The sequence below is a fragment of the Drosophila eugracilis genome, unplaced genomic scaffold (genome assembly GCF_018153835.1).
Source record: "Drosophila eugracilis isolate 14026-0451.02 unplaced genomic scaffold, ASM1815383v1 contig_2154, whole genome shotgun sequence".
NCBI classification, from domain to species: domain Eukaryota; kingdom Metazoa; phylum Arthropoda; class Insecta; order Diptera; family Drosophilidae; genus Drosophila; species Drosophila eugracilis.
Window position 1 is genome coordinate 10,047,786 of NW_024573038.1, and position 18,890 is coordinate 10,066,675.

General features: G+C 43.8%; 1 protein-coding gene across 1 annotated transcript; it reads left to right on the forward strand.

Moving 5' to 3' along the window:
• Window positions 1-106: 106 nt before the first annotated feature.
• On the forward strand, window positions 107-18,677 carry LOC108114330. The gene is given in 16 exon segments (XM_017225255.2): window positions 107-162; window positions 4,069-4,448; window positions 4,450-5,647; window positions 5,650-6,053; window positions 9,897-10,082; window positions 11,095-11,661; window positions 12,393-12,490; window positions 12,560-12,654; window positions 12,724-12,845; window positions 13,112-13,489; window positions 13,551-13,778; window positions 13,839-14,183; window positions 14,274-14,952; window positions 15,322-15,493; window positions 16,130-16,234; window positions 16,508-18,677. Coding segments are annotated over 15 exon segments (5,004 nt in total). The 5' UTR covers window positions 107-162; window positions 4,069-4,328; the 3' UTR covers window positions 16,815-18,677.
• Window positions 18,678-18,890: the final 213 nt, after the last annotated feature.

Genomic DNA, 18,890 nt, shown 5'->3' on the forward strand with positions numbered 1-18,890 from the left:
ACCGAGAGGCAAACAAATTGCTAAAATAAATGTACGACGGGGGGCAGAAGAGGCAGCAACAAAGACTCAACAAAAGGAAGAGGACTCGAAAAAAAGAAGAACCAAAATCGGTATCGGCATCGGAATCGGAATCGAAGAGGTCCCATTAATGAACCAACCAAGGTGAGTAACTGCCGGGAGTGACAATCATCGAGGAGTGGGTGCACCTGGAGAAAAGTGTCGTCATTAGATTTGTGATAGCTAAAAGGAAAGCTGATAAAGGAAAGCTATTAATGATTCAATTTTCCAAGCTAACAAAAGTATCTTGGGTTATATTTTGTTAACATTTAAATGAGAACACATTTTAGTTACATTTTTAAACTGACATCTTTTTTTTGGAATTTGTATTGTTTTTTGTTTGATTTTTCCTCCCTGTTTGTAAATGTAGAATCCCCTCATTGATAGCGGAATGATGGATGGGCATTGTTTCAGTTTTGTGGGGCTTTGGGTTGTGTTTTTGTTTCGATTTTGCACTCTGCACTCTGACCCGACTTGTTAAGACAAAACCCCAGCAAAAGTTGCCAACCTCTTTGCATAAATCACAGCCCAGCCCACTGATAACTTTAAAAATCAATTTGGGGCCCAATGTGTCGCCAGGTATCAAAGATTAAACTTTCCCACTGACACGAGGGCTCTGCTGGGCTGAAGGCAGCTGAACCTCAATTTCGCCAGGGACCTCGATTCGGTCTGGTTGGGATGGATTCGGTGTGTGCTTTGGTTTGGTTTATCGATCAAACTCTCGGCGCTGCAAGTTGGCCAGGTGGGCTCGGTAGACGGATGCGGTTCAGCCTCCCTCCCTCCTCGTGCAATCTCCCAATCCCCAACAGAACTTGGAAACTTTTGCTGCGCCTTTTGATTGCTCAGCAAAATGTTACATTACCACAGCCACATAAAAGCCGGCATCGTAATAATGTGCTCAGGCCAGGGGCATAATTCTAACTCAAACCGAGCCATCACCACGGTTGTCTATATACAGTCTGTCCTCTACGGCTTGAACTTTCATTCTGTGATGGAAAAATAGGAAATTTTTAATTATTTTTATAATGAATTTTGTATTCAGTTCTTAAAAGTCTAACTTATCCTTAAAAAAGTCAGGTCTATTATAAGAATGTCAGAGCAAATATAAAGTGTTTAGACTTATAGAGGTTTCACTGTACAGGAGGTGTTGGAGCAGGCCAAATGGAACTTCATCGGTGACTGGTCAGCGGTTCGAGTAAATCCTGCCGGGGCACAAGGCAATTCGCGCATAAATCGCCTCCGGGGTCCTGGGATAGTGGTTGTGTTATTTTAGCGGGGTTCCTCCTGGACTCCATCTCCATCACCCATCGGCCAATTTGTATGTGGTTCACGTCGTCCGAGTGCGTCAGCGAGGCCGGAATGAAACTTGCTTTGGATATAAATGTGTGAGGGTTTGAGATCTGAGCTTTGAGCACTGAGTTCTGGTGTTCTGGTTGAGCCAGGGACTGGGACTGGAACTGGAACTGGGATGAGGGCTGCAAATGGCACGGGTCTGGTTCTTATGCTGATGACATCATAACAATAAAAATTAAATTGTTGCTGCTCTGACAGGCAGCGGAAATGACGGAGCTTCGCGGCTAGTTGTTTTTGTCGTTGTGGCGGACAGGATTTTGTTGCTGCAGTGAAATTGAAAGAACGCCTTGAACTCGCCTGCGACCTAAAAGCACCCCCTTCTCAACCCAATCCTCTGCTACCCCCAGCTACACGCCCACGCCAACGTCTTCTGGAGTGGGGTCTTGAATATAAAATTTTATCACAAGACACACATTTAATTTAATTTAATGAGAGGCGAACAACATGCTCGCTTATCTTTAAACGTTTCTGCGATTTTGTCGGCCCTGCCTGTCGTGATACAACGTATTTTTGAACCCACTCCGGGGAATCCTCACGGTCCTCACGGAATATTTAAATTGGTTTAGGAGGTGGCGGCAATTATGCAGGATGGTGGTCCCTTTCCCTCTGGTTTATACCTTTTCTATTACCAAATTCTGGGAGTTATCACCCCGAGGTGTAAACATAGACCACTTAAAAACGGGGTGTTAAATATTCGAATTTTAAACAAGTTCCCTTCCTTGTTTTTCTTTGGCATTGCCAAGTGTTAAGCTTCTGAAATTTGTTAAGAAACATATTTATTTCTGTTTAAAAATGAATTCTTTAATATTTTATTAATTTTCTTGAAGTTTGTCAAGTGGTTAAATGAAAATCTAAAGCGAATTTCCATTGCAAACACATGACTCCCAGTTGGGAAATTGCCTGAACCGACCTCTTCCCTTTGGTAAATGGAATCACATCATGTCACTGTTTTGGCTCGACCTTTTGTGTGGCTCCTTTGGCTTTTGCAGTAATGTGATTAGGAGGCGGTATTCCCAGGACCCAGGGGAATATGTCTGTCGATTAGGCAACGTGTTAAGAACACTTAATTGAAAATAACTTGCTAGATGCCCTCTCTACCAAAAGGCACCCCGTTACCCCATAATCCAATCCTGGCTGTAGTAACTCCTCATCCCCATCTTCGTCCTTGAGCTGTCAGCACCCCAGGATGTGGGTGGGTGAGTGGCATGAAAGATGGTTGGCTTTATTAAAGGCCCGCCTGAACTCTCTGGCCCAGCTTAATTATACATTATTTTGGCCTAAACACAAGCAAACACACCGGGTTCGCCCCGCTGGCTGGTCGAGTGAGTGAGTTAGTGTGTGTGAGTATAATATGGATGTGGATGGTTAAACCCACTTGGAGGGCCCTAGGATTTGGGGGGCATGTTGCGTGCTTGAGGGGGCGTCCAGGCGTGTGTGCAATGATTTATTTGCAACAGCCAGGGGCAACCTGGCTGTCAACTCTCGAGCTGCGAGTGCCACACTCTACCTCCCTCCCTCCCGCCACATACGCACTTTGTATGTTTATTTACTGTTATATTTATGTGCAAATAATATTAATAACAATAAAGTTTTCTTGCCCGTTTTATGGCCAAGTTTGCTTGCCCACCCATCATCCTTTCCTACACAAAAAAATGAGAGAAAAAAAAGCAAGGAAAATCAGGAAAATAGGCACAGGATTGTTTATCGTTGCTTTGGCGAAAGGGCTTCTTCTCCGTAGAAGAGAGATCTTAAAGTTATGTTGCGAATATAAATGTACGATTATGGCCAATGAACCGAACGTGACTGAGCAGCCGAAATATCAATAAGCAGGCTAAAATTAAAGGAAAAGCGAAGGCTAATCGGACTACCGAATCTGTAAATATTTAATATCAATATTATTGATAGGCCAGCAGATTTATACATTCTTCCCTTTGTTGCTTCAGCTGTGCTTTACATTTTGTGAAAATGTTTTCTTTTTGGGCAGGCAAAATTTGTACAACTTTAATGAAATATTCGAATGAAACTGCATCGGACTTGACTTGGCTTTTTGACTCGTCAAATTGGTTTCCGATTCTGGCTGATTAATTCAGTTTTGCCAATCGTCGGTTGACAGCAAAATATGCACATTGATTAAACTTTTTGGATTTTCCATCGATTGCCAATCGCTTTCCATCGCATCCGGATCCGGAAAATTATGTGAAAACCCCGGGGCCAGGCAAAGCAGCTCGTCGTCGCGTCTCGTCTGGTCTCGTCTCTCATTTGAAATGCTAACACGTTTTCCCAATTTCCATAACAACCGAAAACTTTAAAGGTTGCATACACAAATCGAAGGGCGAAAAATAGCAATAGCGGTCGGGGATTATGACTGAATGGATTATCCTAAATTGATTTGCTCTGAAAGTGCTTATTTCATTTACTTATTGTTGCTTGCTCTTCGGAGGAAGTTAGTTTTGTATTTGAAATATTCATGTAGTGGCAAAGAGGGTTACTGGGGGATATATTTTCGATTGAATATGGTAAAAGGCAACTCTTTAACGGAATTTACTTGGTTTTTTTGCAGATTTCTGTAGACCAAAAGCACCTACTCCTCGACTGATAGTTAGGTTATTATTAAAACCAAATCATTAACCCCTTTTCGCTCCTAATCTCTCATTACAGCAAGCCAACGAAAGTTAAAATAATAGAATAAGCAATACAGGCAAACTACTTATATAACGAACTCGCTTTAATCGCACTTAGTGTTAGTCAAACAACAAAAAGGAACACATCTCGACGTGTAACTTGGGGAAAATCAACGCTTCATAAATTAACGAACTAGTGAATAAAGAACCACGGACCAGCTAATTTAAAGTACATCCATTTTGGGGACTCGAACCAACGGGGAGAAGGATCTAGCACCACGGCGAAGGGCGGCCGTAATGGGTGGTGGCTTTGCGGCGCCACCGATTACATTAGCCAGCAACCAGCGATCAGTGGCTGCGGACCACGCCCCGTTACCCATTCCGGCGACGGATATGCACGAGAAACTCCTGGAGAAGGGAGGACAAGACTGAGAGGACCAATCTGCTGGGCAGGTCCAAGGACAAACCGCCCAAGGACAAGCCGCCCAAGCAGTCCAAGTTTGCCGAACGTTTGCGTCGTTCATTTCGACGCGGTGATCATCGATCTTTGGAGATCAAACGGCAGGAGCCAACGCCAGAGGAAGTGAAGGCCAAGAGTCGGGCCACTCCACCGCCACCGAGTAGTCTGCATAAGGACAACAATAACCGGCTGCCCTTTACCTTTAGCCATTTGAATTTGCCCGGTTTGGGTTTGGGTGTGGGTCTCGGTGGTCACATCAATCCTGCCCTGCTGCTCGACAGTCCGGACGAGTGCACTCCGCCGGAGTACGCCTATCAGCATTTGAGCAGCGTTGCCACCACCAATTCGAGTACTTCCTTGGAGAGCAGCTGTGAATTGGGTGAGCTGAGTGGCTCCCAGAATAGTGTCTACTATTGGGCCTCCATGGGTGGCGAGGTGAGTACTTCGTCGGGGGGAGCAGGAGCAGCAGGAACGACAGGAACAGCAGGAACAGCAGGATCTGGAGCAGGAGGAGTACCCATCGAAAGCCAAGATAGACGTCGACTGGAGACGCAGAGCAGCAACCGCAGTGATCAGCTACCCATTACCACAAACGCTTCCGCAGTTCCCGGGAACAGCAGTAGGAGTTGCAGCCTGACCAGCGAGAGTAGCTCCATCCGGCTGACCCGACTTCAGAACTTCCTTTTCAAGAGCAGCAACGAGAGCTCCAGGAGCTGTCAGGGTCACTCCAACGAGGGATTCACAGTGTCCTCGCACAATTCCTCCTCCGGGGAGTGGGAGCAATTGGGTGCCTATTTGTCCAGTAGCAGTGGCGTGGGTGGCGGTCATGACTTCCAGGGCGGATCCTTTCCCGAGGAGAGCACGCCCGATGAGACGGATGGCACACTTCCGGTGGAGACCAGCAGCAGTGGCGGAGGTGGAGGCTACTATCAGTACACCCTGACCTCGCCGAATAATCCCTTCCTGCCGGAGATCACGGCTAGAACGTATCACAGCACCTACAGCGAAGATGGGACGGTTGAGGGTGGTGACCCGGCGACGGATGACCTTCAGCTGGATGTGAATGTAAAGTATGGATCGGCTAGGGCAGGTACTTGCTCTGCCCAGCTGCCAACGCCTTCCTATAGTCGAGCTGGATCGCAGGAGTCGACGCACAGCGAGGGGGAGGACCACCTGGTCCCACGCCTAGTCCCGCTTCCAGTTCTTCCTCCACGCCGGGCAGGCATCGAAGGAAGCTGTTCAGCTTGAATTCACCCACCCGATTGCTGCACCACCAGCAGCAGCAGGCGCCACAAAGTGGAGCCACCTCGGCCTCGCCACCATCCGGCGGAAGTAGCAATGAAGGCGGTGGATCCAGTGGCAAGTTCAATTCGGCGAGTTTGGTGAGAAGTTTGAATCCATTTCTGCCCAGTGTTACGTCACCGAAGAGGACGCCGCACAAACAGGCGGCGGTGACCTCGCCGGGTGCCGTGACCCCTGACCTCAGCACAAAGCGCGAGGAGTTCCTCCGGGCCACCATGAAGATCTGTTTGGTGGTCTCGCCGCCCAACAGCAAGCTGCAGGTGAGTCATGGACAAAAAACTGGAAAAACTCGAAGGGAAATGGTCAACAAATTATGCGCGGCCTTAATCAAATGTTTACTTTGCGAAATGAGAATAAACATATTTTCACTCTTATGTAAGCTCGTATTTTTGTTTTATTTCCTTTTTCTGTTTTTTCCCCACTTCGTTTTGGTTGTTTGTGTTTTAAGTTGGGATATTAAATTACAGAATTACTCGTGAACAGCGGCGAAAATGAATTTACAGCCATGACGTCAGTCAGGACATGCATCCTTAAGGAGGCTTTAACACCTATAAATTATTTAATAGACTCTTAAGTTTGTGTTTAAAACTTTATCTTTATTTGACTTTATGTTTATTTCATAAGGAATTTGCCTTGATGCTTCAGTTCTTGGGGGAACACTTCGAAAACAACACTTGCAATGCTTAATCTGACCTTTAATTTTGACTTAACAGTCATTTAATTTACCAAAATGAGATCAATTTTTTATAAACTAAATTATTCTTGTACGTGAGCTTTTAAAGATGCATAAAATCAGCTTGCCAACGGATTTTATGCCTGAGTGGAATAACAATAAACGACTCTGACCGCCATGGATTTCATAAATATTATAACAGAGACATTATATACATTACGTATACGCAGTGTGTGATTGCATAGAAACCAATATGTGTGCATATATGTGCTCGGAGGGGAATTCAATTGTCGCCGGAAGATATTTAGAGGCATTAGCGCAAGTGCAGTCAAGTAATAAATTGCATCAGCGATTTGTCCAGCCCACAATGGGAGATCCCAGATCCTAACGACACCCCCACGAAAATACTCAACAAACTGCTGGGACAATCCCAGTACTCTTCCATTTCTTATGGCATTGCAATGTTTTGTTGGCGAGACCGTGGCTTTGCCATCTATTCAGATTATCATCAGATTCCATCAAGAGAGTCTGGCAAATATTTTCATACGAGCTGGCATTCAGGGACAAATCTCTGTCGGCTGCCTTCGGGCATCTAAATGGGCCACTCCTCATCCGTAGTCATAATTTGTACGTTTATTACAAAATCTAATCCTATTAGTGGCAGGCTTTCTTCACAGGCAAAGAAAACAGAATGAAAACAATTATGGCAAAAATAAACTAAATGAATGACACGAAAATAGGGATAATAAAAAAATGCCAGGGATTCTGAGGCGAACCATAAGCTTGGTGGTCTTAAATTCTATTTAGAATGTGTAATAGGAAATCTCATGAATCTGAAGTTTAACTCGAATCTCTTTCACTCCCTTTGGGAGGTATCCTTTACTTTGGTCTTGAACTTCTCTCTGGACAGGACATAATTTGTCAGGGTGTCGGACTTAAGCCCCAAAGTGGTTTTCCATGTTACGTGTTCTGTTGCTTCTTTTCCAATCGCTGTCCCCTTTAAGTAGCCATGTTAACATGAAAATTCCGTGGGCAAGACACACGTGTTGAAGTCTTTAACTGATTAGGTAATCACGTTAGCAACATTGTACGTGCCAGAGAAGGAGAATATAGGAGAAGTTCACATACTCGTATATGAAAAATTATGCAATGCCGCATTGCACTATTCCTACGCAGTATAAAAACAATCTGAACTATTATTTCCTCAGCCGGGACTCAACAATGGTAAAGTGTTCAGTTTATGGGGACCTACGAGTATGAATTGCTCTTGAATATTTTTTGTTTCTGTGTGGGAAGCTAAAGGCCAAACTAAGCCAAAAGACCAAAGAGTCAAAAAGGAAAAATGTATTTCTTTGACAGTAGCAACTATGAGGTATCCTTTACTCGGAAAATGAAAGTCTAACCCTTTTTAATAAAGAATGCTACAAGCTTAGGCATTCATAAACTTGATTATTTCATAAAAAACTTTATTTTTAACTTTATATTATCTAGCCACCTAGCCTCCTCGCTAGCTCACACTACTTATATTATCTAGACTAGCCCAATATACCTTCATCCTGTAGCCTTTCAGCAGACAGTAAGCCAAGCCGCAGTGGGCGAGCAACTCACAATATAACCGGAAACAAAAACATAAACCAGAGTAAAGGGCAAGGCAAACCATGGCAGGGTGAGGGTCGCCAGCTGGAAATTGCCAAAACAGAATGTGAAATATTGTCGTCAGCAGGAATAATAGACCAGTGCCCGTATCCTTGGGCGCACTCCGGGGGAGTTCTGGTACTGGTTCTGGTACTGGTCTTGGTCCTGGTGGGTTCTAAGGGAAGATTAGCGGCATCAGGGGGTAGGTAGCTGCTGAATGGCATCCGTCCCGAAGCTTAAATTCTCGCAGCTCGGATGCCATGCATGCCTCATTCTAGATTCGGTTAGCAGATATACCTTCCTCCACTTAGTGTTCCAGCAAGGCGGAGCAATCCAATTGAAGTAAATCCCAAATAGCTGGGAATATGACAAGGAGTGCTCTCTGAGAATTCGGTGGTAATTAACCAGCACCACAACAGAAGATATTTCTAAGAAGTTGCTGATTATTGTTGACAATTTGCAAGGATTGTTTGGCTTGAAAAGTTGAACATTTTAAGGAAAATAAGAGTCGCTCCTTTAAACTAGTTCAGGTTTTATTCCAAACCGACTTTAAATCGGAAATGAAATTACTAAACATTTACAACTTCCTTGGATTTCACTTTGGTTAATGCGAATTTAAGTACAAGGTTTTTTCCGTCAAGCACAATTTAAACCGAGGCATTGAGATGTGTAAATCGCAGTCAGTTGGGTGGGTGGGGTTCCTTTACAAAGGACGAAGGTTGATGGCTGATGGGCGAGGCATTGACTTTGAGGCGGACCCTGACTTTGGTCCACGTCCACACTCACTCGGCCAGCTTGGGGGCACTTGACTGATGTAATCTCGGTGCATTAGGCGAGGACAGGAAACCTTCGAGGACACGTCTAGGGCTCTTGCCCGCTGGTGCAATCTTTTTGTTCTCGATGCATCTTTTCGTTGACGGTTTGCCATAGCCATGCCCTCACTTACGCCCTCGCCACCGCAAGATGCCAAGTTTGCCATATTACCCAGTTTGCCACCCAGCCAGCCGCAAGCAATTTATTTTTTCTCCAGAAAATGCACAGAGCACTTTTCATTGTCTCGCGACGCCCGGCACCAAAAGCATTCAAAACATTATTCTCGGCATTAAGCGCGAAATATTCAGTAATTCGATGTGGCTTCAACGTCCCTTGGCTGCAGTGCCTTGATGGCTTTGTGTCAGTTCCGGCCACGAAGGTCGGTCGCCAGCAACACAATACATTTCCGAAAGCATCTTAAAATATACAAAAGCGTATCCGCTGTCGGGCTTTTTATAGCTTATAAACTAAAAAAGAAAGTCTAAGCTTATCGGCATGAAGACTAGTTGCAGATTTATGATCTGCCAATAAATCAGGCATCTTAGTGGCTTGCATCTAAGGAATAACTTAATCGAAATTTTTTACAAAAACTGTTTGGTGTTTTAATGATTTATTGCTACTTCTAGGATCTTACTTAATGATTTCCCTATTTTTTATGTTAAATCTTATTTAATTTGCATACCCGAATGCCCTTTTTTACTTTTAATAACAATAACATTTCACTTCATCCATTCATTGAATTTTTTGTAGTTCACCTAGCAATTTCAGGCATCCATAAAGAACAACACTTTATCCGCTTATATTTAAATTGCATTTTTTATTTGAATTAAACCGAACCGACGGGGGTGTAGCATATGAACCACAACAATATGTGAAAAGCCCTCAATAACGCGAATAAAATTTAATTATAAATATCTGCGTCACGCTTGAATGATTTCACCCAATCTCACATATAGATTTCCGATTTCATTTTCCATTGCAGCTGAAATCGAAGAGTCTCACGCACTTGGATGGCCTCGACTCGGGTGTGGTGGCCTGCCAGCACGGTCCTCCGGGAATGGCCACCAGCACTCACACTACCACCACCGCCGCTGGCAGCACTACAGCTACGACTGGACTGTTCGCCACTAGTGGAGCACCAGGATCGCTGGGCCGACAGGCCAATGTGGTAAGTGGCAAACAAGTGACCAGAGGGCACATGCTAAACCACCGGCCAACTGCTAGGACTTGGCCACTTAGTCAGCACATCCATCTTGCCCTAGAGTGTGCGTTCACTGGGGGAAAAATGCGATTTGAAATCAAGATGCTAGAAACTTTATCTTAAAAAAATTATGAAAAAAATTTAAAATATTTTTAAATTTATATATACATAAAAGTTAGGTAAAGAAATCTTGATTTTAGATTGTGTTTAATCCGTTTGTAGTGTGTGGACTGTAGTGTGTTTCCACTGTAAATTCGCCATTCCTGGGTTTCAACCCCTCGAGAGGAAGTCCGTTCGCAAATTGATAACAAATTACTTTGCTTGCTGCTTTCGCCTGACTTTGATTTGTGTCTATTTTTGTTTTTTGTTGTTTTTATTTTTATTTTTAAGCACTTATTGCTCCACTTTGTGTAGCTGTCATTGATTTAAGCACAGTCAGTAGTTTTTCCTTGGACTAACTATTTGTAACTGCTAGTCATTTGGAAGACTCCCCCTCGTCTTCTGTTGTAAGTTTTAAACAGTACGTGACTTTTCTGCGATTTTAAGGAAAAGCGGTTGTACCAGCATTCCTTGCCATTGAATTGTAATTTGTAGCAAATATTTTTTTAATTTAAAAATACTTTAACTTAATTTCCTGAGCACTCTTTTAATATTTACTTTAAATGTTTGGTAACTTAGTCTTGCTTAACCATTGGCAGTGTTTAAGGACTTGCACATTAGAGTAGACTCTATGGTTTATATAGAGTGTAGTACCATGAAACCACCAACAAAAATATGCTCACAATATCTGTCTTCTACTCTCTGTTCTCTCTCTCCTTCTCTTTCTCTTTCTGTTTCTGTTTCTCTCCCCCTCTCTGTCTCTATATATTACCTAAATGGGCTTAATAAACTTTGGTTTTTATTTCTTTGCTGGCCGCTTTAAAAAAACCCGAAAAAACCCGAAAAAAAACCCACAAAAATGCCACGAAAAAAATCTCAGACTGAGAAGGGTGAAACGGCGGGCATTTGTCTGTCTCCCTCGGCAGCAGCAGCACCACCACCACCCAACACCCAAGCTCACCCACCGCACCAACCACCCACAATTTACACCCAGGCACCGCAGATCGTGCGGCGGACGCCTTCGCTGATGCTATCACCCACGTTCGATGAAACCAACACAACGACGACGGCCAGTTCGTCCTGCTTTGGTACCGGTCACTCCAGTGCCGGATCCTGCCACCAGCACCACCATCTGCACCAGCAAAACCACCAGCAACTGACTAGTAGCGCCAGCACCACCGGCACCACCACCACCAACACGGCAACTCATCCGATACCCTCCTCCAAACACTTTCAGTTCGTTGGCGAAGTGGCGGCCACATCGTCCTCGACCCTGAGTCCCTACAGCACCACATCCGCGGCATCGGGTGGTGGAGCTAGTGGTGGTGGTGGTGGTGGAGGCGGCGGCTTAGCCTCCCCTGTCGGATGCTCCACATCCTCCGGTTCGACGGTGAAAAAGAAATCCTCGTTCATGAAGCGCAAGAAGCCACTGCTGACGCGCAGCGAGGTGAGTGGGAATCAACAGAGAGTCACCTGGTCAAAGGACAAGCAGATCTCAAATGGCTGCACAATCAGAAGGTCTTGTCACCTGAATGTACCTGTTAAAATGAGTCCACAATTAACGAGTACTTGCTAAAAAAAAAAGATGGTGCAATGATGATGATGAGAAGGATAACTTTTAAATGGGATGAGGATGAGGGGAATATACATTTTTAATTTCTTTATTTGCCTTTGTCGCCTTAATCAGCAAAAGTTGTTGTAGAACTTTCCCCATCTTTCCTTTCCATTCCATTCCGCTGTCCTATCTACTTTCCTTTCCTTTCTTTGGATACCCAAATGCCGACGCTTTTCTGTCACTTGCCAAGCGGAGAATTCCGCCCAGTTTCCCGCCAACACAAATACGGAGAATATTTCTTGATGTTTGCTTTTATTTCAGTAGTTTTTGTGGGCGGTTGGGATTCTGATTCACTTACCCCGTATCCACCCCCCGCCCTCCAGATGCAATCTTCACACTTCAGAGGGCCATCAAAGAGAGTGCTCTGGCAGCAGTAGGAAGTCATTTTTGTCAGTGGATCTCTTTGTGGCCCTTTTGAAGGCTAGATTAAAAGGCTCGGTTCGTCGTTTTTTGGGCCTTGAATTTACAGATTAGGTTGTACATCAAGCCAGGAAGTGGTAGACCAGAAGTACTTCAATGTCAATCTGTTTCTCGATTTAATTGCGAATTATACATTCGTTTAGGTATCCAGTTCCGAGTTCTTCTCCGTGTCATTCTGCCTGGATTCGTCGCAGCATCCTGATGAAGAGTTTATACCTGCGACCAAGGGCGTAACACTACTGTGAGTCATTTTTAATCCGCTTGTGGCTAAATTTAGAATAGAAATGATAACGCGGTTTTCTTTTTTTAGAAACGCACTCAGCCACGCCCTGCGTAGGCGGAACCTCAGCTTTACACAAATCACAATTACGGACAATAATCCCACGCCCAGTTTTTTAGATGCAGGTAAGTCGTTTACGTAGATTTCCCCCGGATTCATTTCCATTTCAAGCTTTTATACTTCTCGAACGACAGGTCCTCCGCTGCTTCCCGTTTCCGTGGATGAGCAGACCGACGTGGAGAGCCTGGCTGGACACCATCTCTGCATCACCGAACGAGGCAGCAACCGCAAGCCCCTGCAAAAGGCAGCATCCTTTGTAAGTTTTCCTAGAAATGGGTAAAGGTTTCATATTTTGTGGGCGAACCGAAAAGTTGACATGAAAAGGTATAATAATGTAACCTGAGTTAAAATGCCACGCATGTTAACTAAAGCTAATCTAAAGGGACTTGCTATTTAATATACTAAATAGCAGGGTAGAATGGTTTTAAAGTCTGACATCAAATTAAATTTATTAGCTGGAAACTTTAGAATAAGCAACAAAGAGGCAAGAAAAACCTTTCATTCTAACACATTCTCTAACAGGGCTCCCGACAACCTCCGCCTCGACTTCTGCCCTCCGTTTCCACCGAGGAGACCAGTGAGTCGGGTGTGGCAGCCGGCAAGCAGATCAAGCAGCGTTGGTCTTCCATATTCGGGATCAAGAATCCCCAGCAGAGTCAACTGTGCGAGCTGCTTAACAGCTATGCCAAGAACGGAGTTCCCCAGCGGGCGGATAGCATGAACTTCAATCATCCGGATCTGGTCAACTCACTGGCCTATCTTCAGGATATGCACAAATCGTGGCGGGACTTTGTGGAGAGTGATGCGATGAGTGAGACAGAGATTAAGATCCAGACGGCGATTTGGGAGCTGGTTACCACCGAAGTTTATTACATTCACGCCCTGCAAACAGTGACGGATGTGAGTGGTTATTCTACAGATCGAAATCTTTAATGGAAATCTAATGAGAGATATATTATAGTTGTTCCTGGCCTGTTTGGAGGCTGTTCAAGAGGAGCGACTGCTGATCGATGTGGATCAAGCGCGTTTGTTTTCCAATATACGAGCTGTGTGCGAGGCAAACATCAAGTTTTGGACATTGTGGCTCTACCCCATGGTGGCACATAGTGTGATCACACACGAGCCACTTAGATGCGCTTTTTTTCAGGAGGGATTCCTTGCCTTCGCCTCCACCTTTGCCCCCTATAAGGTGGGTATTAAGTCGAATATATTTATATTATTTCTGACATCTTTGTGATTTCTCTTGAAGATCTACTGCGCGGAACAGAGCACCTGCCAGTTCTACTGTAAAGAGCTTAACCATAACAATGCCCTCTTCACATCCTATTTGGCGTGGTGCGAGTCGCAGAAGATGTGCAACCGCCTGCGACTCGCGGACATTGTGGTGCGACCTATGCAGCGACTGACCAAGTACAGCCTCCTTCTGGCGGCCATTAAGAAGCACATGAGTGATGTTGAGGAGATCGAGGCCATAGACGTCATGATGCACAGCGTGGAGAACTTTGTGGGCAGTGTGAACAACCATTTGACGATGCGACAGGAGAGCGAGCGGCTCAAGGGCGTGATGGTGCGGATCGAGTCCTACGATGTGGTGGTGAGTTCTTGCACTTTTCTATCTTTTCATATAAATCTAAACAGAAATCACTTTGTAAATAACTTTAACATTTTGTATTTTCTTACACAGGACACCAACAACGAGATGCTGGACAAGCTGATCAAACAGCACAGCCAGATGTTTGACCTCTGTGCCCCGATGCGCGGATGCCCTGCCTACCATGTGCGCCACCTGTTCATGGAGGGCGATCACAAGTTCAAGGACAACCTCGGCAAGTCCGATGTGCATTGTTTCCTGCTCACGGATTTGCTTCTGGTGTGCAAGACGATCGCCAAGCGTGGATTGGGTGCCCTGAAGGTCATCCGACAGCCGTACCTAACCGATCAGCTTATTGTTCAGCTGGCGCCGAACAATACGCTGAATTGTGTGTACCTCAACGAGTTCCAGGTGGCCACTACGGCGTTCACGCTGCAGTGCACCGAGGCCAAGAACTGGTACGATGCCCTGTGGCGGGCCAAGACGATCTACCAAAGACTGAAGCGCGGAGGCGGTGGTGGTGGCGGCGGCAGCGGAAGCGGCACGGTGGGCGGCGATAGTTTCCGTTTTGGTGGTAGTGGCACCAGCGGCGGCACTGCCGATTCCCTTGGTGTCCGCAAATCCCCAATGAACTCCTCCATCTGCAGTCACGTCTCCAGTGCGAACAACAGCCACAGCGGCAGCGTCGAGTGGAACGACTCCCGAAACATATCCGTCGACTTCGAAAAGACAAACTCGGTGTCCAGCGACGAGGGCTCCAGCATAATGACAGGTACATAGAAAGTAGAATAAAATTGTTTACTTCTCAAAAGTTGTAGAAGTTTAACTTTGCTGAGCACCCAATCCTCTCAATACTCTGAGCCAATAATGGTCGGAATGTCATATATCGTAGATCTTGTTTTCTAATTTCTAGTCGAACTGCATTCACAGTTTAAAATGTCAACATTTTTTTTGCATTTTTGGCAAAAAAAGATGAGGTTACCCCTTATCGAAAATGGCAAAATTGGTTTTTCCCGATTTTCCCCTCAAAATGACAGTTTTATGGCCAGAACAATGCCAAAAATGGTCTTCATTTAAATCTCAATCGATTGGAATTCAAATCTGATCAAATCTAATTCGTTTTAATTCCAAATTTTTGCAGGCAACCACGGAGTGAACCTGAAGGGCAAGCAGCAATTGATCAGTGGTCTGCACAAAACGAAGATGGGCATTATCGGCCAGATGGGCTCCAAGTCGGCCAACACGCTCTCAGTGCAGCCAATGAACCATCTGGGCCAGAGTCTGCCCAACCTGAACATGCATCACAGCCACACGTAAGTTGCGTAGAGAGTGCACCACCGCCACTGACCATGACCAGCTTCTAACAAAAAATCAAGCTAGCACACACCACCAAACCACTCTCATCTCCCGATCACCAGATTACTAGATTACTACTAGATCATCAGATCAGATCCCCTTTCACGTCACGTGTGAGCGTTCCCAGGGATCGGATTCACTCTGTTTATGTTGTACCATACTCTACATTTAGTCATCATATTTATACACTGTTTTTAGCTAGTACGTACTGTAGTCATATTTTATAAATCAAAACAAAATAAATATTTTTATTGTGAAATGTACGACTTGAATTCATAACTAACCACCACCTGCTACACCGAATTTCATTTGTGCTAAAAGTTCTTTATTTTCAAGAAGTTAAAGTATAGAAAACCCCTTTCATAGTTCACAATCTATGCAAGGGCATTTTATACTCTAATTTCCGAAGCTATCGTTTTTCCTTTATTTTATTTTCTGAAATTGCTGCAATGCGTTTTATGTTAGGGGCAACACGACTTTTATCCTTTTACTGTCACCGCCCACCGCTTGCGTTTCCGCTAGTCCTCAAATCCGAAACCGGATCCAAATCCGCCAGCGTGCTCTTTACAGTATAACCTTTGTCCTACTTGTAGTAACAATACTCTGCTCGTGCCCGGCTCAACGACGAGCCACTCGGGCAACATGTTGTTGTCGCCCAGCCACCGTGGCATTTCCTACCCGCCGCCGAGCCCAACGAGGTGAGTGTCTCAACAGATTAGAGTCCCCCAAGTGTCCCCGTCTGATTGTGTGTAACCCGTGTGTCTTTGTCGTCCTTTCCCTACAAAAAAAAAAAAAAAAAAAAAAAAAACGAACTGCGAACTCTTTCCACATGTGCATCGTCCTGAAATCGATCGATCGTGAACTCTCATAACCCACATCCTGCGCCTCATCGCAATCGCCATGTGACCGCCGCATCGCCATCGACTAACCACCAAACCATCGTTGCTAATGCCTGTCCTTGGCTCCTGTAGAGTTCCTTTGCGCCGTGGCATGGCCTTCTCCACGTCGACGAAGAATCCGCCGCTGCGTAAGACCCGGAATATAACCTCCCAGAACAGTATTAACTGGCATCAGATCCCGGCCACGCCCACACCGCCCAGCCCACGATCACAGCACCAGTCGCCGGGGGTGGTGTCCATGCAGAAGTCGCTGCCTCTGCTGCTCCCCAATGAGGAGGGTCAGGGTCAGACACCGCCAACGCTGCACAAACAGCTCTCCCACCAGGCGCCCCTGCCCACCTCCAACCACAACCAGTCGAGCACCGAAACGGATGTCTGATGAGGATTTGGTTGCCGAAACACAAAGCCGCAGAATGTACTTAACCATAGATCTGTCACAAACTATCAAGGACACTCCCATATCAAAATCATTTAGAAAATCATCTTTAATTTGCAGTCCTAAAAATTCTACAAATATTTAATTTATATCCTTAAATACCTCTTTAATTTTTTAGTTCCATAGATTTTGTTTTTTGGGATTAGTTTAATTCATTAATCTTGTATAGGGACTAGCTAAAATTAAAGACGATTTTCTAAAATTGAACTAATATTAAACTTCTGAGTGTAGGACATCGTGAGCTTGAATTGTGAAAACCGCACTTTTGGGTCCAAAGCTGATATTGAACTTATATACATTCCATAACTAACTAAACACCCCAACCTTAAAACCTTGGCGATATGAAATTTCAGAATACAAAGCTCCGCACATTCGCCATTTTAATCTTCCCATAACGATATGAAGACAAATAAAGTTTAACCGAACTAAAGTTAGTTGTACTTGTTACCATAGAATACGCATAGTCCGAATGCCATATATACCGAAACATACTTAGATTGATCACAAGCTTTATGAAAGTGTTTCCATACTATTGATGTAAGTCGTTACTTTCCTTAAGTAGGTAAATCAAATGTTACGATCATAATAAAAATAAATAAACACGAAAAAAAAAACACAACACATAAATATATATCTTACGGGCTGCTTATTTTTTGCATGTACCATAGAAATTTGGTTTTAGTACCTTACTTTATCAAGTTTTTAAAAAAGTTATCCTTTTATTTGGTATTCTTTTGATAGAAAACTAAAATAGTTTAAACTCAATGTTACGAACCTGTTTGTATACCAAAATAGAGTATTAGCCGATCCTCGGTCAAAGTGTGTATGTATAATTATATTTACTTTAGGATCGAGATTAAGTAAGCCGTAGTCTTCTTCCACAAGAAAGTGGTCTAAACCAAAGCACACACAAAGTCTTATTGGGGTAAGTTGGGATTGAACTCCAACTAACATTATGATCTGTCATTTAAGCTACATTCATCTGGGTGATACAAAAACTCTTCAGAAATCCATTACTCTAATTGACTAGCTCTATTAAAATAAAGTAAACTCTTTTTTCTGACCGAGTTAATCCCCTGTCTAAGCCTTTCTTGGAACCCTTTACAAACTTACATTGAGAACCATCTAAGAAAGATTAAAGGTTCTTCTATTATAGATATCATAACTTATTGGAACTTAGACTAAGACATAGCTAAAGTTCTTCCTTCGAGTATAAATTCGAGTAAAAGGAAGTCAAAGATTTGTACATATTATCAAAGGGAAAGCGTGGCATAAGTTCTAAATTACATATAGAGACAAACGAATACATATACACAAACCATATACTAGTATATGTATATAAGGATTATATTTATATATATGTGTATATTGTAAAATGTGTACTTTCGAGGATAATGAGTTGCATGATTTGCACACAAGTGAGAGCTATAAACTTAATTTAATATACACTTGCAATACGAAATGTTAACTGTATTTTTATGTACGAATACTTAGGGCTGCATAGGGCTGAGATCGTATTTTAGAGTCGTACTTAGTTGGAGGGCATGGTAACCTTAATCTATAACGAGATACATTCGTGTACAAATATCTAACCCTCTCTATGGCCTAGTCCAAAGAGTATATGCATACATACATTTAGTACGTGGTACTTAGAAGTTGAACTTAAATGTTATTGCAACTATATCTAATTGCAATTTATTTACAAAACAAAGAAAACACAAAATAAAATTGAGTAAAGTGCAAAAAAGCTTTATTTACACGCTTGAACAATAAATATCAAAATTATTTGTAATGTAAACAACCAAATTTTTGTGGTTTTATTTCGATTAACGCGTGGTGGGTGAGTAAATTATTATTAATAGCAAAGAACAAGTTGCCCTTATCCTAGATTAATTCACTTTGTCAAGTTAAGCAAATGCCATTTAAAACCAATTACCAACCAAAAGTGGCCAAATACGTAAAAAACCAGTGCCACGATAGTGACATCAGGCCAAACTGCACTGGACAACATCGCTTATT